General features: G+C 39.5%; 1 protein-coding gene across 4 annotated transcripts in view; it reads right to left on the bottom strand.

The window, feature by feature from the left end:
• The window catches only part of cacna1c (calcium channel, voltage-dependent, L type, alpha 1C subunit), a 199,761-nt gene that overhangs the window by 7,861 nt on the left and 168,146 nt on the right, over positions 1–23,754 (bottom strand). For 2 of the 4 annotated variants that reach the window (XM_063501409.1, XM_063501410.1), the window contains exons 25-43: positions 20,945–21,032; positions 20,724–20,831; positions 20,581–20,633; positions 20,345–20,491; positions 19,575–19,776; positions 18,804–18,962; positions 18,609–18,719; positions 15,213–15,296; positions 6,289–6,426; positions 4,930–4,995; positions 4,459–4,550; positions 3,408–3,570; positions 3,055–3,182; positions 2,664–2,760; positions 2,201–2,303; positions 1,866–1,967; positions 1,543–1,670; positions 1,287–1,421; positions 154–518 (exon numbers count right to left, since the gene is read on the bottom strand). In XM_063501409.1, coding sequence (XP_063357479.1) covers positions 154–518; positions 1,287–1,421; positions 1,543–1,670; positions 1,866–1,967; positions 2,201–2,303; positions 2,664–2,760; positions 3,055–3,182; positions 3,408–3,570; positions 4,459–4,550; positions 4,930–4,995; positions 6,289–6,426; positions 15,213–15,296; positions 18,609–18,719; positions 18,804–18,962; positions 19,575–19,776; positions 20,345–20,491; positions 20,581–20,633; positions 20,724–20,831; positions 20,945–21,032 — 2,469 coding nt within the window. Of the gene's footprint in view, positions 1–153; positions 519–1,286; positions 1,422–1,542; positions 1,671–1,865; positions 1,968–2,200; positions 2,304–2,663; positions 2,761–3,054; positions 3,183–3,407; positions 3,571–4,458; positions 4,551–4,929; positions 4,996–6,288; positions 6,427–9,071; positions 9,156–15,212; positions 15,297–16,156; positions 16,241–18,608; positions 18,720–18,803; positions 18,963–19,574; positions 19,777–20,344; positions 20,492–20,580; positions 20,634–20,723; positions 20,832–20,944; positions 21,033–21,132; positions 21,199–23,754 lie in introns of all 4 variants that reach the window. The other 2 variants (XM_063501408.1, XM_063501407.1) reach the window with 2 other exon arrangements.

Genomic DNA, 23,754 nt, shown 5'->3' with positions numbered 1-23,754 from the left:
AAACAAGGCAGTTAAATATTTGTACTAATGCCTGGGCTATGGAAGAGGGAAGCAAATTATTCACAACACAATCAAGGAGCACATAAAGTAGGAAAGAAGCAGAAAAGTTCAAAACAAGGTGTAAATGGAAGCTGCTGCTGAGCCTGCACTCACCTCTTTGGAGGAAAGCACCACGCGGATCTTGGCAGCAGGATGGGGGTGAGTGGCTGCCCGGTGTGCCCATCCACAGTGCTTATAGATGGGCTTGGGAATCGGCTGATGCCCTGGGTTGCCACCCCGGCCATGCCAGTGTTGTTGGCATTGTTGATGTTGGCGTTAGAGTCTGATGAGGAGTAAGAGGAAGGGGTGAAAGTAGTTGAATCCATGAGCTTCTCATGAGACGGGCTCTCGCCTTCACAAGGTGACCCTTTTTGGCTGATGTGCAAGGGACGCTGGGTAGTGAAAGACTGCGGGAAGGACCCACGGCCATCACTCTGGTTGTAGTAGTTGACATGGTTGCCAAACAACCCTCCTGTGCGCTGTGGTGTGGGTGGAGATGGTTGAGATGGAGGAACAGAAAAAGTTGAGAAGAGAAATGGAAAGGTTAAGTTAAAGAATATCTTAATAATGTACAGCACCACACCCCAACATCCATAATTCAAAACACTGCTTGCAGCAATGATGGGAATGCAAAGCAAAAAGCTTTTATCAAAAGGCAAAAAACTTCAGAACATTTTTAGTAAATGAAAGCAGACTGACAAAATGAAATAAACTGGACACTGGAGTTTATTTTCTGTGAACCCTAATTTTAGCTAGGCACAGACATTTGGCTGTCTATTTTTGGTACACAATGCAAATACTGCAGCAAAAAAAACAAAACAAAACAGCATATGAATGTTATAATGGTGGTGAAAATGAAAGGTCGATAGCATAACTCACCCTCTTACTGTAGAAGGAGCTGCGTGTATGTGTAAGTGTGTAATCCTTACAGTTGCAGCGCTGAATATTTGTTTAGTGATTATAGTGTGTAAAATACTGCTGTGTTTATTAAAAACTTATTTTCATTGGACCCCAAACACCCCCCCAACATCCATAAATATAGTTCAGTGAGTGTAGCATTTTGTAGCCAAGCTATGTGGTGGAACATGAGGCTTTTTTATTATGTCTTCTTGACTAAGCACATGCAAGAATGCATGTTTATGTGCATGATGCAATAATACGGCTTCAAGCTGGTGTTGATCATCTCTCTCTCTTTCTTTTTCTCTCTCTCTGGAGAGTGAGTGAAGGTGTGTGTATCCAACCTTTACCCTGAAGATATCGTCCTCAGACGCCGCTGACACAGGCTCCTTTACACCTTTATCCAGCTCCTCCTCCACATTTAGGTCTCCGGAGATGGCTCTCCTAATCTCCGGACCAATGTCGTGCAATGTCCGCAGGCCCGCCTACACACAGACACAGCAGTGTTGCTTACATATCATGTTGTAACCCAGGAGCAAATTTCGAATGTCAGAAATCTACCTCTGTAACGTTTAGCTCTACTGTGAACAAAACTTGTCTGTATACCTGCAGAGAGAGTGCAGTTTTGGGGGGCACCTTGGCCACCAGCCCTTGTTCTTTCCTTTTCTTAAACTTGCGGAAATATTCCTGGATGAGGAAGGTGGCGTAGAATTTCCCGACTGTTACCTCGTCATCTACAGAAACAAAAAAAGCATCATTATTAAAAAATATTAATGCTTAAAAGTAACATGCTGCAAGATTTTTCAGAAACTCCACTGCAAGTGATGCAACCAAGGTTTTGACCACAGTAAGGTAACAGTAATGTCTATTGGAAACATTCACTTCTTAAATATTTGTGCATAAGAAACTGTGCTGCAGGGTATACATACCACCAGCAGGGGGCACTACTTGATCCAAGAGCTTCATACTGGTTCTCTTCCATATCTTCTTCACTATTGCCCTCAGTTCCTCATTGGCCTGCTCCAAGTTCCCTGCACACACAAAGCGCAGTATGAAGTACACATTGTAGATTCAAACTAGTATTTCCATAGTTGGAAATTACATTACAACCCCTCTATAAAATAGGTTTAAAAAAAAGTGGGGCAAAATAAGAAAACACGCAATTTCACATTATGCTATCAAGTATGATGATGTGCCCACTGGTGCGTACATGTGTGACCTTTACAGTTGTGTGCTAGTGATTGCCCCCATACGTGTCTTTTACCTTCTGTCTTTATCCTGAGTGCAGTTCTGACCAGGGCAAACAGTGTGGCGTTGAACATCACTGTTCCGTCGCTGTTCAGAGGCATGTTCATCGACACCAGACGCTACGTGAGATGAAAAACACACGCACCTTTTTAACACAGTGAATTTCCCTAACAGCTGCCAACAGATACTGGCAGCTGACAGTTTGTTAAAAATACGCAGACAGCAGTTCAACTCTAAGGACGCTAATCTTTCGTTAGAGAGATTTTTTTGAGATATTTTCCCAGGTACGATTTGTTGTCAGTGTGTGTTTTGAGTCATTGTGGAAGGCGTTATTAGCTGTGCATATGTCACCACTCTAATACAACACAACATGAGGATTTTTTTAACTCATGCAGTGATGGTACTTGAGCTGTTATATATATTTTTGATAACTCTGCAGCCTTGTTTAGGAATTTGTGTGACCATGCAAGTCTGTTTACCTTGCAAGCCACCCTGTGTGGACAGAGCTTTCCAAACCCGAGGGGAGGCTGGATTCTTCTGAGCAGAGTCACCACATCAAGATGTTTTATTCTGCCCCTAAAAACCAGCATAGATGTTGAATTTTAGAGACGCTCTACACTAGTGATTCTCAACCACGGATAGAGAGTACTCCAGGGAGTGTTTTTGCAGTAGAAACAGGATGCACGGACAGATTATTTCAACTACTTGAACATAATTTAGGATTTAATTAAAGAAGAAAATTAAGCAGTTTTGAGCAGAAAGCTTCCCTGTCAACTAAACTATAAGCAGTAAAAATACACAGCCAAAATAAATGCATGAATACATGTTTGAAACAGATGAAAAGTGGCAAATATAGCTTTGTAAACTTACTTAGCTTCTGGGTCATATTCAGCCCAGATCCTCTTGAACTCGTCAAGATGATGTGGCCCCAGGATCGACCAGTCACGCGTCAGGTAGTCAAAGTTGTCCATGATGACGGCCACAAACAAGTTGATGATCTGGGGAAAATCAGAAATCCTTAAGTTTCTATCTAAACAATTATAGACCTGCCAGTTCAATCACCATGTACTAAATTTCTCTACAGTCTATTAAATGTAACACACAATTTCAAAGTCATCTTTCTGGCACATTTTGAAATATGTTAATTTGCTATTTGTGGTTATGACAATCACATGAAATACTCTCCTTTTACTAATTAAAATTAGATATGTGCCTCTACTCACCAGGAAGGCACAGAGCATGTAGAAGCTGACAAAATAAATGATGGCAAACTGGCTGCCACAGTCCTCATTGGACGAGCTGCTTTCATTGGTTGATCCTTTCTCACACGGCTGTTTGGGTGAACACGCCAGCATGATCTCCTGCCACGCCTCACCTGTTGCACATCTGATAGACAGACGCATGCACACAACCAACCAAATATGCATGGACGCCGACGCAGATGCCGGCGTGCATGCGGTTGTGAGAAAGATACAAAACAGAAACAAAGAGGCACACATACACACATATTCAAATGCATGCATGTGCGCATGTATGCATTCACGCATACAAGCATGGAGTGAAGCACACACATGCACATTATTACAAAGACAAAAAGAGAGAGACGCAGATGTTAGACTTTGTTCTTATTACATCTGAGCATATAAAATATGACTATATATAAGCACTTTATATATATATATATATATAGCTATGATTTTTATTTTTTCCATTCAGTTTTGAGTTCCTCTGCTTATCAAGTTTCCAAGTATACTGTCATTCTTAATGGAGACCCAGTGCTATTATATATTCCATGTAGGGGTGTATCCAGAATAAGAAAGGATAGACATTTTTTGAACTTGAGGAGAATAAACTTGGTGTAATGCTAGTAAATTATGTGTGATTCCATCCTTTCAGGTTCTGTGGTTTTTGTCCCCCTTCATGGAATCTTACCATCATCACAACCAAGCAGAAAAGAGGAAGAAAACCTTCAGGGCGTTTGTCGTAAATCAACATCAAGCTGTTTTTGGCTGCTCCCATATAGACTAGCATGTTTGATTTGGCAGTTTTTAATGCCAAATTAAGTCACCTCTATAATAAATAAAAATCAGTGATAAGTTATGTACAAAATTTCACTATAAAAGGAGGTGAATATAGGAACATTTAACAGGAATAAGAGAAGTTAATATTTCAAATGGGAGCAGTTACACAAAGTATACAGATTAGGAGAAAAGTGGAAAAACAAAGACGATGAGGAAGTAAAAAACAGCAAATGCCCAAATTAATCACCCTTACCTGAAGAGCAGCAGCACCGCCTGAGGGAATGTCTGGAAATTGTTGTTCCTGTTGATTTGCATGTGGTCCCGCAGAGCTATCTTACCAAACATCTGTATAGGAGGGGAGGGTGTAGTCACAGCACACAGCATATGATGTCAGCATTGACAAGTGAAAGTCGGTCACATTTAGTGGCCAGACATCCCCCAGCAAATCAAACCAAAGTGTCTCCTACTCATCGTCAGTGAAACAAACTATACAACAGCTTCCAGGTGAAACAGAGAGGAAGCAGAGAGACAAAGACAAACAGTAACTAAGGAGCAACAGAGAGAGGAAGATAATGGGAGAGCAAAATAACAACGTGACCAAACAGGAACTCTGAGTGACAAGACTCCAGGGGGACAGACACAGGACGGAGGCTTGCTAAAGGAGAGAAGGTGAGAGAAGATAACAGTGGGAGGGAAACAAGGGGATAACAACCTGACAGCTTACCTGCATGCCAATGACGGCGTATATGAAGAACAGCATCACTATAAGGAGAGCTACGTAGGGCAGAGCCTGAAGAGAGGAGAGACGCATCAGTGGCAAGTTTTCTGCAGGTTTATCCTACACCAGAGCTGGAGTCCATTCAGTTTCATTCAAATCTCACTCGTCCAATTAATCTTCAAAGTCACAATCTATTTTTTTCTTTTCTTTTTTTAAAAACTGTTCAAACTTGTGAAAGTGAATGGATCTGCAGTCCTGTGTGGCACAACACCAAAAACAATCCAGGACAAATCATCTGACTTCAGAGTGAAAAACCTCAGCAAAATACAATCTGTTCTCTGGACTTAGTCAGGAGATCAGTCCCAACATACAGCACATGCACCAAACAAGGGCAGAACATTGTTTTTCTATATTGAGACGCATTAGCAAATGTGCAGAACTGTGCTCCTGGCTAATATTACTCCTGTGCATAGAAGGGCAGGGCCAAGTCATGATGAATAAATGAAAAAGTTAAAGCCTGCTCATAAATTAAATAAATTCTATAAGCACACAAAATATTAATGCATAGCTCAAAATGATATTCACAACCACTGCTGATTTTTAAGCCTGTGGTTCAAACAGGCAGCAGTAGTACAACATGAAGCGGCCCGTCTCAGCTAACGCAAGAGAGAGAACAGATGATTTTAATGTCCCCACAACTCTCTATCAAATGATTTCACTTTTTTGGTGGAGTGCTTCGTTAAACAAAACTTGTCTACGGCTTAACTCGCCTACGGGGAATGGTGAACTCTCAGGGGTTAGTAGTAGGGCGCAGGGTGTTTGATAGTAATAGATAGAAGAAGAAGAAGAAGAAAGAAAAGAGGAGAAGTGGAAAGATGAAGAAAAGATTTCTCGTTAAGGTATGGATTTTTTTTCCTGTTTTCAAACTTCATAATCTGCTTCTGTAGTTAGACTCCCAAACCTCCTCTCCATTACCTCACACCATCCCTCTTTTTTTTTTTTAAATAGCATCTACCTGACCTTCTACGCAAGTAAGAGGTGGGGATGAGGAGGGATAAGGCAAGGCAAGGAAAGGTAGCTTGTGAGACTCTACCAGGCTGGATTTACACAAGAACAAGGGCATTTATAGCTGCATGCGTCTCAGAACTGAAAATAATTTTTAAATTTAATTTACAGACTTTACATGTGTGGATAAAATTAAAATGTCTTGTAAAATCTCTTAAAAAACAGAACTTAAGTGAAAGCAAACAGAGCTCTGATCTTAAAGGAAGGACAAAGAGAGCCACATTACTCGTCCCCTGCCACTTCTCCCTGTGTAAACCCAACCCCCCTATTCTAGCATGTTGTGTCCGGTTCTCCCCTCACTTGGAAGGATTTGATGAAGGTCCACAGCAGGGTCCGAATCCCTTCCCCGCGAGACAGCAGCTTCACCAGCCTCATCACGCGGAACAGCCGGAAGAAGGTGATGGAGATCCTGGCGTTCTCTTCAGAGTTCTGCAGTCCCTTTTGGTGGGGTTTGGTGTTTTTTTTTTGTTAGAAAAAAAAACACAGGACGCATGGGAACACATGCAGATAGATAAGGAAATGAAGCAAACACACACGCACACACACATATACACACGCACGCGCATAAATGATCATGAGAATACATGCATATGCACACAGACATACAAGTAACATTTGTATCCATATTTCCACCCACACATATGGGTGTTAATATGAATAAAAGGCACACACACACGCACACGCACACACACACACACACACACACATACAGAGTTAATAAATGGAAACTTGCGTCCTACAAAATCCCATCAAAATCAACTGACACAAGAGATCTGGGAGAGAATCGGGCAGTCATGCTTACGTGTATGACTTCATGGAAAAATCACTTGACATTTCTGATTGAATCCGCTTCACTCATGTTTACAATCTTTAGCCACGCGCAAGCATCTGATACACCTTAACGCTGTTTCTTTGACCTCACCACACCGCCACCATAATCACAACAAAGAAAGCACCATTGGCCGTTTTGTCTGCGTCCAATTACAGGTAAATCTAGCCATGCGCTGACATTTGACAAACAGGCTTTTAAACACTTTTGGGACCTCTGAAGTAAATCTTCTGCATTTATTCTGCACTGCTATAGACTAAAAATCTAATATCTGAGACTGGGACAGAGAGTCTTCCATCGATGGAGGTAAGCACTCTCATAAATCACTGTTAACAACTCACAGTAGATACAATACAAAAATCCGAGCCTGTGGGCTGATTCCTGTTTCAATAAATCATGCAGACAGGCTAATTGTTTGTCACAGATAAACTGGCCACCTGGAGAAAGAAAATCCAAGGATGATATTCCAGAGGATAAAGTTATTACTGCCCAGTGCAGTGACTGCCATGTAGAAACATTATTTTCCTGTGTGGTAAATCTCCATATCTACACCATCTGTGTACTGTGATCTTCTAGGCCTCTTTTTATTTACAGAGCCTCTTGCACAGAGTGCAAAGTATTTTGCATCTCCAGACATTTACGTATTCCATTATTTGAATTTTTGCTGCTTTATTAGGTAAGGTTAGCTAAGGTTTCTGTCATCCACAGGAAATAAGTCCACAATAAAATATTCAGCCATCTCGCTGAGTGCTATTCTAATACAGATTTATTTATTTATGCTGTTCCTGCTCCTTCTCTAGGACAAAAAGGCAGAAAAACAAAGGCAACATCAGAGTTTTTGTACAGCACGATGCACACAACACAGCAGCTAAGGGCCAAGCTAAGGAATAAATATCCACAATTTACACCACAAATGGCAGATGAATCGGGTGAAAGCAAGGATATCGGATCATTAGCAATCCTAATGACAAAACTAGTTATGCAAAATTAAGGAGAAAATTTCCAGTTCGCCATTATCTGACTGGCCAGTATGCACAGAACAAACCTGACTACACGCAAAGTGTAACCAGAGGAGAGACGTGCTACATCTTTCGTCACTGTAATAATGAAATGTGACCCAAAGAAACACGGCATCAGCCTCTCTGACCTCTGAATCTGCTTTGCCACTTGTATTTTTCCAAGAAGCCATTAATTCTTTATGTTAATCCCACAAAGAACACACAGTGTGCTCCCACAAAGAACTTGCCATTCTCCACACATCCTGCTGCAGTTTGGGATAACAGATGTTGCACGGTGCGTTACTTTTCAACATATTACTGATCTGATTTGCATTCATTATTTGCACTAGTCACTTGCTATGTGTTGCAAATAAATCAAAGTTTGGAAAAATGACTAGTCACTTCTATTTTTATGTAATTCTGGGATAAAAGTGAATATGGTTTTTTTTTTTGTTTGTTTTTTCTTGTTTGTTTTTTCTGACGTAGTGTTGACAAGTAACCGATAACATGCATTATCCCAAACTCCACTGCCAGATATGCTAAAAGTGGCACATCCTTCTGAGGAGTGGAAAATCACAATTCTGTACTGCATGTAAATACCACAATTGGACCACAGTGGGCACCATTGCACCATTGAAAGAGTGGGGGTGGGGGTGGGGAGTGAGCAGAAGAAGTACAGTGACAGTAAGTGTAACAGAGAGAGAAAGAGAGCCAAAGACAGAGACTAAAGATAAGGAATTGTCGGAAATATTCAGAGACAAATCACAAGACTGATTCGTAAACAGATAGACAGATACAGACAGATAGATCAGTGGAGAAGAGTGAAAAAAAGAGAGACAGCGTGACAGCGTGACCATGATGGCTCGTACTGATGACGAAGCGCGAAAGACACCACTTCCATACGGAGGGCAACTTGCAAGCCATGGGCAGGAAGTGGGGGCAGCTTGCGCCATGGCAAGAATGACAGCCACCAAGGAAAGTCACAAGACTCCAGTGATACTAGGCCTGCATAATGTACAGTGTCCTTCACCATATAGGACTACACATGTATAAACATTTATAAAAGCACAAACAACAGCAATATATATTTCGGCATGCTGCAGAAGTTAACAGCATGAGCGACAGAGGGGGAGATGACAGGGTGGACGAGAAGATCATACCGTGGATGGCATAGCAGAGGGAGGGATGGAATGATGGAGGGATGAAGGGATGGTGGAGGAGGTAGGGCGGCGGGCGAGGTTACCGTCGGAGCGTACCATTGGCCTTACCACAGGGGGGTGAGAGGAGGAAGAGGAGGAAGAGGAGGACGAAGAGGACGAGGACGAGGAGGAGTCAGCCGGCTTTAAGGAAAGGCAACAAACATCAGCACCAGAGTAGCGCCTTGGTGTGTGTGTTTGTGTCACGGTGCAAGTGTGTTTATGTGTGTGTCTGTGTGTTTTGCTGTTTGTTTGTTTGTTTGTTTTTAATGAAAAGGAAAAAAAAAAATCACAAACCGACAGAGTTTAATCTCTGATCAAGACTCATATGGTGGTGAATAAATATAAACTCATCAGAGCCAGATATTAGAGGGAGATATTTGTGTGATATTACTGCATCTAGAGACTGACCTATCCTCTGCGAGGGCCACATCAGGCTGAATCACTTCTTATCAGAGATACTAGAAGACTGAAACATGTAGTGATGAGAGATGGTGGGAAATTTCTGTCCTTGAGGGACAAAAAAATGAATAATGCTCAGGAGCTGCAACACAGGGGGTGAGAGTTGTCGTTGAGTGTGTGTCTATGTGCAATAGCTTATATCTGTATATGATCGGGGGTAATTTAAGTGAATCTACATTTAACCAAATTTACCTACATTAATCAGGTGCATCTTTCACCAGAGAATAGTCACAATTCATGTGAAATTAAGATTTTTTTGGAAGTTTTACTTTGAAGGAAGCATCCACAGTTAAGATGCTGGCAAGATAACATATAAAACTCTGTAAGTTCCACTAACTGCAAAGACGATGCTAGACTGTGGAAATTAGAGCTTGTGTGTGTCTGCGTGTTCTAACGAGCACACAAACCTTGTGCTGTAGGGAGCCACCCACTGGTTTTCCCTGGCACTGCAACCTTTCAGACTGCTGGGAGTGATAGATTAACTAACAGTTCAATCTATGACTCGCAAGCGCGTCACTCTGCATTAGAAATGGCCATGTTGAAATACCCTTCACAAAATAAATGCATCATTACTTCCTGTCCTTGTTTTCAAAATCAAAAAGGCCTGAGCGGGTGAGTTTAAAGGAAGAGAGAAAGAGGGTGTTTAAGAGACACAATAGGAAGAATATTAAGGAGAAAATTGGGAAAGAAAAGGAAGAGTAGAAGAAGGGAAGGAAGACATGCAGGGAAACTATTTTAGAGAGTTGGAAAACAAATTAAAAGAGGAAGAAAACAAGGAAGGAAGGAATGAGGGATTTTATGGGATTTCAACAGGGCCATCTACACGCCTTTATGATAACACACACATACTAACGATGTACACAGAGTAAAAAGTCTTTACGATGCACCACTTCTCTAAATAGAAAACGTAAATAATAGAAAAACAAAAGTAATAATCTCTTGACAAAAAAAAAGGAGATCAGGCATAACAAGCCTGAAGAGAGAATATGAGTATATGTGCGTTTGTGTGAGCGTGTGTGCTGATGAGAAAACTGAGGTGCAATTGGGGGGCGATGAGGGAAGGGAAGGTTGGAAGAAAGGGCAACTGTAGGAAGGAGGGAGGAGGGAGGGATAAAGGAAGGATCTGCAGGAAGGAAGGACGGAAGGGTATAGGGGAGGAAGATAACCTGATTTATATTAAGTGTGGACTAAGTAACAAACTAAAGGCATGTTTGAGTGTTTTTCTGAGGATTATGATTAAGGGCCATTGTTTGCAATGTGCTTTCATTTCAAATTGAAATCAAAGCTTTGACACAGAATCCAATTAAACTTAAAATATCCTTCACTTATCTTCTTTTAAAACAGGTCAAAAGTAAAAAATTGGCCCTGGAAGATCCTCAAATAAAATATACTTTTAGCAAAACACAAATTTAGTGCTAAAAAAATAATAATCAAACAGTCAAATTATAATATATACACAATATATAGGCTGAACTACAGTGCAGATGTGAGCACATTTAAAATGGATCCGAGTTGTTCACTCACATTGCACGGCAATTTTTTCAAGAAAAAATTTCATCAGTTCAGTCAGTTTAATGGGTAACATGTGTGTCATGGGATTATTCTTACCCGATAATTTACGTTACAGAAGCTAGAAAATATTTTTGTTTCATTTGTCATATTTATGTATATTTTAAAATGTATGTTTACATATAGAGCAGATAATTGTGGACCTCGTAGGGCATATGAAACACATGAGAGACCCATGTTACCCAGCTTTCATTTTATGTGAGCAAGCTGCACCGCAATCAAACGTCAAAGAAAAGACAGAGAAAAAGAGAGAGATAAACATCCATAAAAGAAGAGTTCAGTGCATTGAAAAGGCTCAGAAAAAGAGAAGGAGGAGGAGGATGGAGAGGAGAAGAAGAGGCATTCCGAAGATAGAGAAAGAGATGCAGTCCATACTGGCATTGTCCGCAAGACACCGCTCAGAGCAAACCACTACTGATCTGTTCAAACTACTGCTACTCAAACCAAAACCAAAACGTAAAAGAAACCATACAAGGTTTAAGAAGCACCCGCAGGTTTCTGGGGAGAATTAGAGATCCAGGATTAAGGGGATATTCGGTTTTAATGACCGGAAGATATGCGGCTAATCTAAGTCAACCAGGCACCCAAAGGAGCGGCGAAGTGGGTGCATTTAGATTGGATGTTTTTAATATTTACTACAGGCAAAGTGATAAGGTTTTAAACGCCAGCCTGTTACTGCACTCCACTGTACACTCGTGTACATTTGAGAGATGCAACTAAGGAGATGGCGGCTGTTAAATACATTCACTTGTGCTTTTGTGGCTGATGCAGTCGCAGGCTAAGATTTTAAATGTCTATGTGACAGGGCCCCAGTTCAAAAACGGTCAAGAGTTCTCAGAGTGCGGAGGGTTTCTTAAAAAAAGACACTGGAAAAGAAAAAACTACAGGAGATAAAGACAGAAAAGGTAGCTTGGGCAGTGCATCACCCAAATTATTAAAAACTACCAGAGGAGAAAATGAAGAGGAGGAAAAAAACAAACAAACTTGGGGCATGCCTTTAGGTTAGAGGTTAGAAAACAATATGATGAATCATTCAGAAGGAACTGCAAACCAATTAACCAAATCAATCAATCTCTCAATTAACCAACTCACTCAAATCAAAGGCAATCTCCAAACCAAAGTGCTAAGTGCAACATCAGCGGCTTGTATAGATGACAAAAGTGGATATCTCTGGCCCAACACACCTCAGTCTTAAGGTGGTTATTTGACCTGTTTATTTAAATTGACATTTGTGCCTTTCTAAACACGAGCTTCAAGATCAGATACATTATTGAAGATACTTTATGATCCTTTATTGAGTCCCTTGACAGCAAATTGTTTTAATAACTAAATAGAAAAACTAAATAAAGCACATATCTAAGCATACCCAAGCAACGATAAGCAGCTTTGTCAGCCTCTCATGGGGACAAATGCCTTCCTCATGGCATGAATACAAGCGCTTAGCTCATACATGCCTGGAATACAGTAACTGTACTGTATTTGTATGCCTCACCAGTGCTATCTGAGGAGGAAAAGCTGCATATGAAATAAAGTACTGATCTACTTGTATGCATGCTCTCTTCCTGCTTCATGTTTTTAAACCAGTTGGAATTTTTAAGCTGGTAATATGTGGATCTCCAATCTTAAACAGAAAAAGGCTGCATTTATTGTGACCTCCTAAATAAAAGTCTTTTAGTGCTCTTATTACGTTAGATTAGAAGACTAATGACTGACTTTGAAGGACATTGTTCTTTCTAGCTGAGGGATAGCCAAGCTCTGCTTACCAAAAAGACTGGCTACACCTAGCTCTTTCCAAGATCACTGTAGAGAACACCAGCACCACTATGTTTTGTGACTGAAATCAACAAAAGAGATAGGTGGCTGCTTTCTTTTTAACCCTTCACCACAACTGGGCCAACTCTTCTCTCCTGGTGTCTTTATTTTCCTTTTCAAGTTATGCTAACCCTCAACTTTGACTCAAACATGTAGTCAGAACTCTGATCAACATTATACTAATATTAAACACTTACTTCTTTAAGTTAGGGTAAAATTACTGATTCTTGAAGGTGCTATGTCCTTGATCTAGTCCTTAGGAGGTCTTAAAGTGATCTCAATACAGCCTGAGATAAACAACAAAACTAAACATATCATACTGTGTTATTTATTTAACAAAAAATAAGTCAAAATCCAGAAGCCATGTGCAGGAAATTTATCTCTAAGTCAAACCATACAATGCTAAGGGACACTGCAAAAAACCCCTGGAAAAAGCTACATCTCATGCTCTACAGGCCTCAGTTAGTTGTTAAGTGATAAAGTTCATGACAGTACAAGTAGAAAAAGAATGTATAACTATGCCACTACAGCTTAGGTTTGCAAAATTGCATCTGAACAAACCACAAGACTTCTGGAATAATGTCCTTTGGACCAAGAGTGGAAACCAAAGTGGAGATGTTTGGCCATAATGCACAGCACAACATTTGGAGAAAACCAATCACAGCACAAACACCTCATACCAACCACTCCAACAGTGATTTGAGCTTGTTTTGTTTGTTTTGATAGACCATCAACTCCTTTGTATACCAAAGCATACAAGGGTAAAACGTGAGGCGATCGGTCTGACAGCTAAGGTTTGGCTGAATTGGGTCATGCAACAGGTTAATGATCTGAGGCACAGCAGCAAATCTACAACATAAAGGCTAAAAAAGAAAAGAATCAAGGTGTTGCAATGGTCCAGTCAAAGTCCTCAATGTTTGACACACTGCTTCTGGATTTTGGCTCAATTTTTGTTAAATAAGTAAGACCTAATTTTAAGAATTGTTAAGGACTAGATAATTTTTTTAAAAATATGTCTTGATGTATTTTAGAATTGACAGAGGGTGAACTTTTTTTTTTTTACCATAAGTGTATAGAGAATTACACTTGTTCTCTTGTTTTGTTTTTTGTTTTACAAAAGATGCAAAGCTTTTCAGATTGAAGGGAAACCATCAAAGAAACTTTAATGATGGGCAGGTAGAAGGAATGTCGAAGTAACATTAAGGTCTTCAGTGAGCCCGATCATTAGTACAAATGCACTTTCCTCTAAGGATAAATGAAAAGGACCGTGCAGTTCTTAAACTCTACTCCTGCCAAAGAGCACTTTCAGTACCACATGAATTAAACACCAACTGTCCCTGAAGTGTAAATACAATAGACACTCAACATTTGACTTGTGTTTGGGATATTCATTCTTATTCAGCCCCACCACTGACCATAGGGCCTCCACGTCGATGATAAATGAATTCATACATACATTTACATAAATTTCATGGGTCCCGAGTAAATCCATTTATGGATCAAATTGTTCCCCATGTCTCCACATTGCTACTGTTGGACAAAAAAAAAAAATGCAACTCGTGTATGTTTCTCATAGCTACCTTAAGTTTTTCTCGCTATTTATGAACTCAGAGCGCTTTTCTTCTTACCCTCAAAACACTATTGTTATAATATGAGAATCTGCATTTGTTCCTTCATTCAGAATATAATTTCTGCACAAGATAAATTGGATACAGTAACAGGCCTGGATATACCACTGTTGTATCTGTCATGCTATACAGTGTCCATCATGCAAGGGGAATGTATCCCCTAAGGCAGTGATGAAAGACCAAATAAAACCAATGTGTAACCAAACCAAGTGCTGAGGAAATGCAATCGGTTCTATTGACAAATGCAATAGTCTCTGATGCTACTGATGCTAAGCAGACCGAGGTGTGAAAACATATCTCAAGCAGCTTCAAATGTTAAAAGCCGCACTGAAAATTTGGCATTTTCACACTGCTTCTAATAGTAAAAAAGTGATTAGGATTGCTTGGGAAGGAGGCATTTTCTTACACAAAAAGAAAAAAAAACAAAAACAAAAATAAAGGAGGCGATACCTTACCACGCCCAAAGATAATCAGATATGGGAACAAAACAAAGCTCAAAAATTACAAAAACCCTTCAGAAGCCAGTAGTTTCCAGTTTGATTGGGCCCCATATGGCTGTTTTATCTGCCAGACTTACTCAGCCATCTCTTAGGTTAAAATATTGTGCAGCTGAAGTTTTCCTAATCATTTGAAAGCATGCGAGATGGTTATCAGCGCTCGGTCTGTTTGTGTGTGTGGGAATGGCAGAGCAGGCAGGCAGGAAGGGAGGGAGGGAGTTTGGACTACTTACGTTAACCTCAGTGATCGCTATGTCAACAATGCTACCCACAACTATCAAGGCATCAAATGTGTTCCATGCATCAACAAAATAATGCTGTGTGGGGATGGACAGAAAAGGAAAACAACAGAAGAAAAGGACAAAACATAAGACATTTAAAAAAATGGAAAGAACGGAAATTAAAGGAGAGAGGAGAAAAAATAAGATAAAAACCATTACATACATGAGCACTGGAGTTTTTAGTAGGAGTAGAAAGGGAAAGAAACAACAAAATTTAAAAAAGGCTAAAAAAGAAAAGAGGGGGCAGTCTGAAGAAGATGGACAGCACAGGTAGAGCAGCAGCGATCGGTCATGCTTGTCCATGAGAGGAAATGTCAACAGGAACAGGAACAGTAAGGAACAATATGCAACAAAATCACAACTAAAAAAAAATGAGAAAAAGCTGCGTAAGGCTGTTTGTGATTGGTCAGTGAGTTAGTTCAGTTAGTCAGGGGGATCAAACCTGAGTGTCACAGTGTGGCCAAAAAAACAAAAGAAAAGAAACCAAAAAACCCAACAACATTTTAGATACTGTGAAGAGTTAGGAAAGAGGACGCAAGACAGAAACCTTTGTGCTCAAAGCTAAACCCTGCCTCTGTTTCCTCGACTTTTTGTGAAACCCAGGAAGAAGCTTGTTCTTGCTCAGGAACCTCTGTGGCTGTGGGTGGGGGGGAGTGGGGGTCCCGTGCGTGGCAGCGGCCATCTTGGTTTTAAGAATGAAAGGAAGAGAGGGAGGAGGAAGAAGAGAAGGAGGAGACTGACAAAGAAGATAGATGAAGAGAAATGACAGCACGACAGAGAGTAACCACAAAGGAAAGGAGAGCAGAAGAAGGTAAGACAGAGTGAGAGGACATGAGACAGAGAGAGAGAGACAAGGAGAGTGAAGTGGGAAGGGGGGGGGGGGACGTCGTACTTACGTTGATTTCACTGAGAATGACGTCTATTATGCTGCCAATTACGATGAGGAAATCAAACACATTCCAGGGATCACTAAAGTACCCCTACACAGGATGAGGTGAGCAAGAGGAGGAGGAGGGTAAGAAAGGTAGGTTAGAAGGAAAACAACATCTGCTGCCACTTCGCAGCCCCTATCAAGGTGGTATGAGGTTGTACAGTACATTGAGGAAACAGAAAGAAAATCAGCTACACTTGATGAACCAACACATGAAAGGATAAGAAGTTTCCACTGAGCTATCTGTTCATCGAGTGCAGCTGAATTTCCTGCTCTGCGAAGGATGGTGGGTTAAATGGCGGTTATTTACATCTTCCACGTGCATCTCGGGGCTATTCAGCAAAGCTGTGGCAGTGATTACACTGAAAGCCGACTTTGTTTACTTAACTTATTGTGGGCAATTCTTTATCAGCATTGGTACAAAGGAAGTATTTATGCAAAAATACATCCATATATCTTCAGGCCAGAATGGTATTATTCAAATTTATTTTTATAGTGTAATTACAAAGAGCTGCGTCTTCGAACATTAATGAACCTTGGAGTTTCGTTTGCATACACTGTTGTCTAATACGTCACTGTGATTATTATTATTTTTTAAACACATTTGGACCACTTTAACTTTTATCGTTCTCTGTCATATTTTTGCATATTTTACTGGAATGGAACTAGCGACTAGCTATAATATTTTCAACAAAAACATTAAGTTGTAAGGTATGCATGACAAATATCACGCAACTGTTTGCACCAATTGCTAAATTGGTGGTTACACACACTGACGGGGAATGGAGATCATTGCTGATCTATTTTAAGCTTCTTCATCTGTCATCAGCAGCTGAGATATCATGAAAAAAGGGGGGAAAAAACTCCTCCTGCCATAATTCGTCTGCACAGTGCAGATATTAGAAGGTATCCTTGGCAACAGTGGTTTTAATGAAGTTGCTTTCAGTTTTAGGAATAATAATGAGAACTGAGAGTTAAATATTAGTCAAACGGAGGTTTGGCATTAGTACCCAAATACTCATTTATGAATTGATTAAATAGAGAGATTAGACAAAAAAGCATTGTAGTCTAAATAAATAATTAGATTATGTGATTCATTAGACTTAAAAATATAAAAGAGAGGGAAAACTGTAAAAACATGTAAAAATCTTTGTTAGTGTTACTGTTGCCCATCTATTGATCAACCTATCAAAAAGTACTGAGGTTAAATAGAATGAGGCAAACATTACTGGAGCAAATTCCTGGCATCTGTGAGACCTGAGAAGCAAAAGCATTAGTGAGCTCCTCCGTCCTGTGCGATGGCTGTTTAAGGCAAAAGTTTATCAAGGCAAGGAAAAGCATACACAACACCATATGTCCTAAGCACTGTTCATTGTAGCTTGGGAATCTGCTGTCATGCTGCACCACAATAAACAAAAGAAGGAAAGATGCAAAACAAGTATCAGTTTGTCAGTATTTTATACGTAAAGAGTCACAACTTAACTGGAGATACTTTGACGTTTTTTAAAAAGAGAAACGCTGCCTTCATGATCTGGCAGTTCATCTTCCTCACTTACATAACGCAGCACAGCACAATGTAAATTCCCAAGTCCTAAAATTCATTGTTCCAAAATCCACCGTTGGCTAAAATACTGCAGAGCATGCATTATGTTACTCAGACAAAATGTTCTAACCGTAGCATTTCAAAAGTCATTACAAGATAACCATCTTGCAACTATTTAAATAAAAAGCACAAACTTTGCAGAGGATTATTGGAAGAAACAACAAAACAAAACAACAGAAGACTTGTAATTTAATTAGTGGTTGGAAAACATTGTGTGCAAAATAGTAGATGGTCTTCATTAATGAGCTCAATTAACTTTTGTAATGACTGGAAAACCTTTGTTCTTTTGATTAGTACAATGCAACAGTAGTCAAAGGAGTAAAGTATAATATGAAACTATCTTATTGCTGTTGATTGCGTTCAAGATTCTCCACTAACCCTGCGGTAATAAGAGGGAGCATGCCCATCTGTTACTGTTTAAATAGCTGAAGCACCAGGAAGTTCTTAGATTGGGCACGGCAACAACAGCAGGATAACAAGGGAACAATGGGATTAAGCACATAAACGCTTTCCTCTAATCATGGTTTAAATCCATCGTATCGTAAGGAAGGAAATGAAAAAGAATTATGAATTTAGAGCACAACAATCTGTCTTCTGCAACGCTGTGACTCAAAAGCCTTTAAAAAAAACTATTAAACTCTTTTTCTTCCGGGCTGCAATGAGCACTGATAGATAGAGCTGTGAGTTTATCTAATTTCATCTAACATTACATTATAAAATGTCTCTTTGTCTGTGCTTTTTCACATTTCTCTAGTCTGTAGTCCTACACAGGTATCACTGTTATTCTAGCCTGCTGTTTGAGTAGTGAACGTACCCTGGGTTTGAAGGCGATCAGTTTAAGGATCATCTCAACAGTGAAAAGTCCCGTGAAGAGCATGTTGAGGATGTTCATGGCATCATTGAAATTTTTGGTCTGTCCATGATGCTGCAGGAAAAAAAAACACCAACTCATTACACAATGTTAGTTCTATGGGAGTTTTTTTTCTAAATGTACACACACATTACTCACCTGCATGGCCAGACAGATGGTGTTGAGAAGGATGAGTGTGAACATCAAATACTCAAAGTAGGTGGAGTTGACCACATACCACACCTTGTACTGGTAAGGGTTCTTGGGGATGTAGCGACGCAGCGGACGAGCCTTTAGAGCGTACTCCACGCACTGACGCTGTGGCACAAACACACAAACACAAAGGTGAGCATTTGCCATTTACATTTGTCTGCTGATGTAGTTCCAAAAGTATTCATCTGTGTGTCTCCCTGTTCCCAGACAGTCATGGAGGAAAAGCTGTAGAAAAGAAGTCTTTTGGCACGCTAAAAAAGCCAGACTACTCTTCTATCCTCTGTCTGCATTTACATGCTCTTTCTGAAACATGGATCATCTCAGAGAACGCAGCCGCAGGCCCTTGGCCTCGTTCCTTTTGTAAGGTTTAGTCTCATCTTTTTTGAACTGCTGCAGCTCCTCCTGGCTGGGCTCCTGAAGTGGTTCTGCCCCTAAAACTCATGTTCAGCCTCTTCAGATTCATCCGTGTCACACCCCAATTGCCTGGCTCTTATTCCTTCTCCCTTGTGGCTCCTAAATGACACAATGACTTTCCCGCTCCTGTCAGAACAGTAGAATCACTCCTCTGTACCTTTAAAAAAATCTCTCTGCTGTATGTCTGCCGTACTACGAGATTTAAAGACAGAAAGTTATCACTTTACAAACAAAAAAAAAGCTCCAAAAGTACTAATAATTTTATCGAGTAGTAACTTTACACAAAATATACACGAACACTACCTGGTTTTTGTCCAGCTCGCAGTTCTTATATTCTTGCTCCCCTTGTTCCTGGAATGTGACGATGACGAAACCGACGAAAATGTTCATCATGAAGAAGGCAATGATGATGATGTAGATGATAAAGAAGATGGAAATGACCACGCGGTAGTTGTAAATGGGCCCCACATCCTCAGCATGAGAGTCAATGGCTCGGTACAGTAACCTGACAAAGAGACGGGAAATAAAATCTGGAATTTAAAAAACAAATTGCATTTATTCCATTGTTTAGTAAGAAGTTTCACAATCACAAGTTTGTTTGTTTTGTTTTTTTTTACAAAAAACTATTATATTTGAACACTGTGCATGTATTCAAATTGTTATGTATTTAAACAGTCAGTTTAGTCAGTCTGAAAACCCTCTATATGTCATTATTATCACTTTGACCTTCAGATCAATCTAAGAATTTTGAAAAAGAGGTCAGAGGTCAAATTTGACACGATATTTTAAATCTTTATACGGTACTATTTCTATGTTGACAATAGAAACCACACTTACCATAGCTATAAGACTTATTGTCAATTTTGGACCAATAAATTACTGAGTTGACCTTGGATGTGGATTGTAAGAATGACCCCACTCTACACTCTTACAAAGTTTTATCTGAATTCAGACACAATGACATGCACACACTCACTTAAACCACAAAATTGGCAGAGGTCATAAAAAAAAGGGATCGTAATATATATACATAAAAAAACCCATCCGCACTGTGTTGTTATATAGACACACACCCTGGCCATCCCTCGAAGGTAGACACGGCAAACAGCGCCATCATGCCTTGTAGAACATCATCAAAGTTAAAGTCACTGTTCTCCCACACTCTTGGGGCTTTGTCAGGCTTCCCCACATCCCCGTCTTTATACGTGATGAAAGAACCTCTGTGGACGCAAACAGACATACACACACATAATGTAGTTAGACTGTAAGAAAAAAGATTAAGATGCCGTCTGCAGGGGGGATCTCTTACCTGCACTCTGCCTGAGTCTGCTTAGAGTTGTCGGTACAGTAGAAAAACTTTCCCTGATTGAAACATGAGACAATTTCTTAGTCAGAATTTAAAAAACGGTTCAAAAAGTACAATAACTAGCTGATCACATTCCCTTTTTTTACCTTAAAGAGTTGCACTCCAATACAGGCGAACATGAACTGGAGTAACGTGGTGACAATGACGATGTTGCCAATAGTCCTGATGGCCACAAACACGCACTGCACTACATGCTGCAAAAAACACACCAAACATAAGAGTGAGTGATAAATCTATGCCTTTTTTTTTAGAGGACAGATAAGTGTGCATTGTGTGTATTTTTTATGAAATGCGTGACTATGTCAACCTTTAGTCCTTTGGCTCTGTTGATGGCCCTCAGTGGTCTAAGCACGCGCAGAACTCTCAGGATTTTTACAACATTAATTGCGCTGGACCTGTAGACACACATTTGATTAAACTACTGACCTGCCAAATTGATTGACCACATCTTACCATCTTAAAAAAATATATTTGTAATGTTGGAACAACACACACCATAAACTGCTTTCAGTAGAGTCTTTACTTTTAAACACAAACTGTGGAGGCTGATGCAACGAAAAGCTAATGAAATGACAAAAAATGGACAAAATACAATGGACAACTGAAATAAAAGTTCACAAGAAATTAAGAAAGATGACAAAAAACAGATACAAAAAGGAATTTAACACAGCCTTGATTTGTTTTTAGGGAAACATAAAATGTAAAACTGAAATTTTGTCACGGCTTAGAGTGGAGAGCACCGAGAGGCAGAAGTCGAAGGCAGGAGAAGTAACTGAAAGTGAGCAGTTTATTTGGCTGCTGAAAAATTGTACAAAATACAAAAAAGACCAAACAAGAACACAAGGAGGATGAAAAAATATGTAAAACACCATGGGAACAAAAGAAGGTAAGAAAACAGACGCCATGACAAACAGAAAGGTCGGAGTATACATACACTGGGAACTGATTACATGATGGCACACAGCTAGGAAGAGGGGAGAGGTGCGCCAGTCAGCAACAGGTAAAAACAATGAGGGGAAAAAAATAGAAAGTAAAACTGGACACAGAAGACTAACCTTCCAAGTAGAAGAGTAAAAAGAAAAAAACACCGAGATATGAAGACAAACACTAAACAAGGTGACAGAAACAGTGGGAACACAAAACAAAGACAACAACACAGACAAGAAAAAGGAACTCAAAGAAACAATGGGGGTACTGTGAGCATGAAAAACAGGAACAAAAACCCAAGAACCCAGAACTCAACATCAAGCATTTCATCATCTACACCAAACTACTGTTATTATTATTTTAACTAACATCCCATGGCTGTGAAAGCATTCTTCCCAAGGAGACCAACGTGTATTATGTTACTAAATAAATAAATCTTTATGCCTAGCTTGTTGCTGTAGTGTTGTTAATGTTATTTATTTTATAAACAGAAACTATTTAGCTATGCACATACTTACTTTTTAGACAGTTTAAAGCAAATTTAATAGACTTTGTTAGTGTTACGAGTAGTTCTAGCATCAGTTATCAAGGGGTCACTTTCAAAAGCAGAAAGCATACAGTCACGTCCATAATTTGTTGGACAAAGACACAAATTTTTGGAATTTTTTTTTTACTTTTTCTAAACTACCATAGCGGATTTAAATCAAGCTATTAAGATGTGAATAAATTTCCCCCTTTCAGCTTTAATTCAAGGTGATTTTACAAAAGTTTGCAATAACATTTCAGTAATTAAAGCCATTGTTTGATACCATTTTCAGAGAATCAAAAGTAATTGGACAATTAAATGACAAAGCACATTTTTAAATATATTTTAAACATCAATCTTAAAGTAATATCATCATACATCATGTTCCTTAGTTGTCTTTTGTGGTATTTCAGCCCTTTGCGGTGTTTCTCCCATCTCTCTGATTTTTAAAAAAGTTTATTACCTTAGTTTATTTTGTTTTTAATGAGGGCCTCCTTCAATTGCACTGACATCTCTTTGAGCCTCATATTTGAAAATGCAACATTTTTTGCACTTCAGATATTATGTTTGGGTGTGTCATGAAATAAGAAAGGAACAGGCCATCAATGTTAGTCCACCAAAAGTCCAATTGCTTTTGAGCATCTGAAAATAGGAGGGCGTATATGAAAATTGTTGTAATTCCTGAACCGTTCATGCAAAATTTTTGTAAAAACCCTTAAATTAAAGCTGAAAGTCTGCACTTTAATTGCATCTTGATTGTTTGATTTAAAATCCATTGTAATGGTTCACAGAGGCAAAAGTGCCAAAATTATGTCACTGTCTGACAAATTATGGACCTAACTGTAGCTCCTCAAAAACAGATATTAGTAACACTGTATCCGTTACATAGTAATGCACATGAAACACATATAATATATGGACAAACACACGTAATGAAACAACACGGATGGGCCAACATAAAGACACAGACAGACATTTACAAGCAAACTACTGTACTGTAAAAGAGTGTCACTACAAGCCAAAGGTCAAATGGTGTGACCTTTTTCAGGTGGAGCTTTAAAAGAAAGTGATTTACATACTAAGGAAAAAAAAGAATCAAATTAATACCTTGACATTTTGAGTTGTACAATAACTGTCTGGAAAGAGCTTTAGCATTAGTCCTTCTCTGATCTGAACCGGGCCTCTCTCAGCGTGATTATTAATACTTGAGCTGAGTTGGTCAAGGTCGCTTCCCTTTATTTAACAAGCCAGTTTTTCAGATAAATGAAGGAAAAATACAAAAACGCTTTCCACTGTGTGACACAAGTACAAGGAAAAGAAGGTGTTTTCAAAATGTCAACATAAATATATTTAAAGGAGTGACTTTCTTGATGGGTAAAGTTGTGATTTGGAGGGAAACAATACTCTGTGCTAACTTTGAAACAAAGAGTGAGAAACAAAAGAAAAAAAATACCCGCTGTGCAACTTTTTACAGAGAAATGTGGAAGTTAAAGGCACTTAAAGGTAGCTCGTGTGGAGTAGGATGTTATCAATCGCATATCACAGTCAAACCAACTGCTAGGTTATTCGTGGAAACGTCAAATTATTTTAAAAGGCGATATTTTAACTGTCGGAGTCTGATGACAGGGATGAAGCACGCCATCCACCTGATGAAAAGGACTCTG

The sequence above is a fragment of the Pelmatolapia mariae genome, linkage group LG17, assembly GCF_036321145.2.
Source record: "Pelmatolapia mariae isolate MD_Pm_ZW linkage group LG17, Pm_UMD_F_2, whole genome shotgun sequence".
In the NCBI taxonomy this organism is placed as follows: Eukaryota; Metazoa; Chordata; class Actinopteri; order Cichliformes; family Cichlidae; genus Pelmatolapia; species Pelmatolapia mariae.
This window is presented reverse-complemented; position numbering and strand designations above follow the sequence as displayed.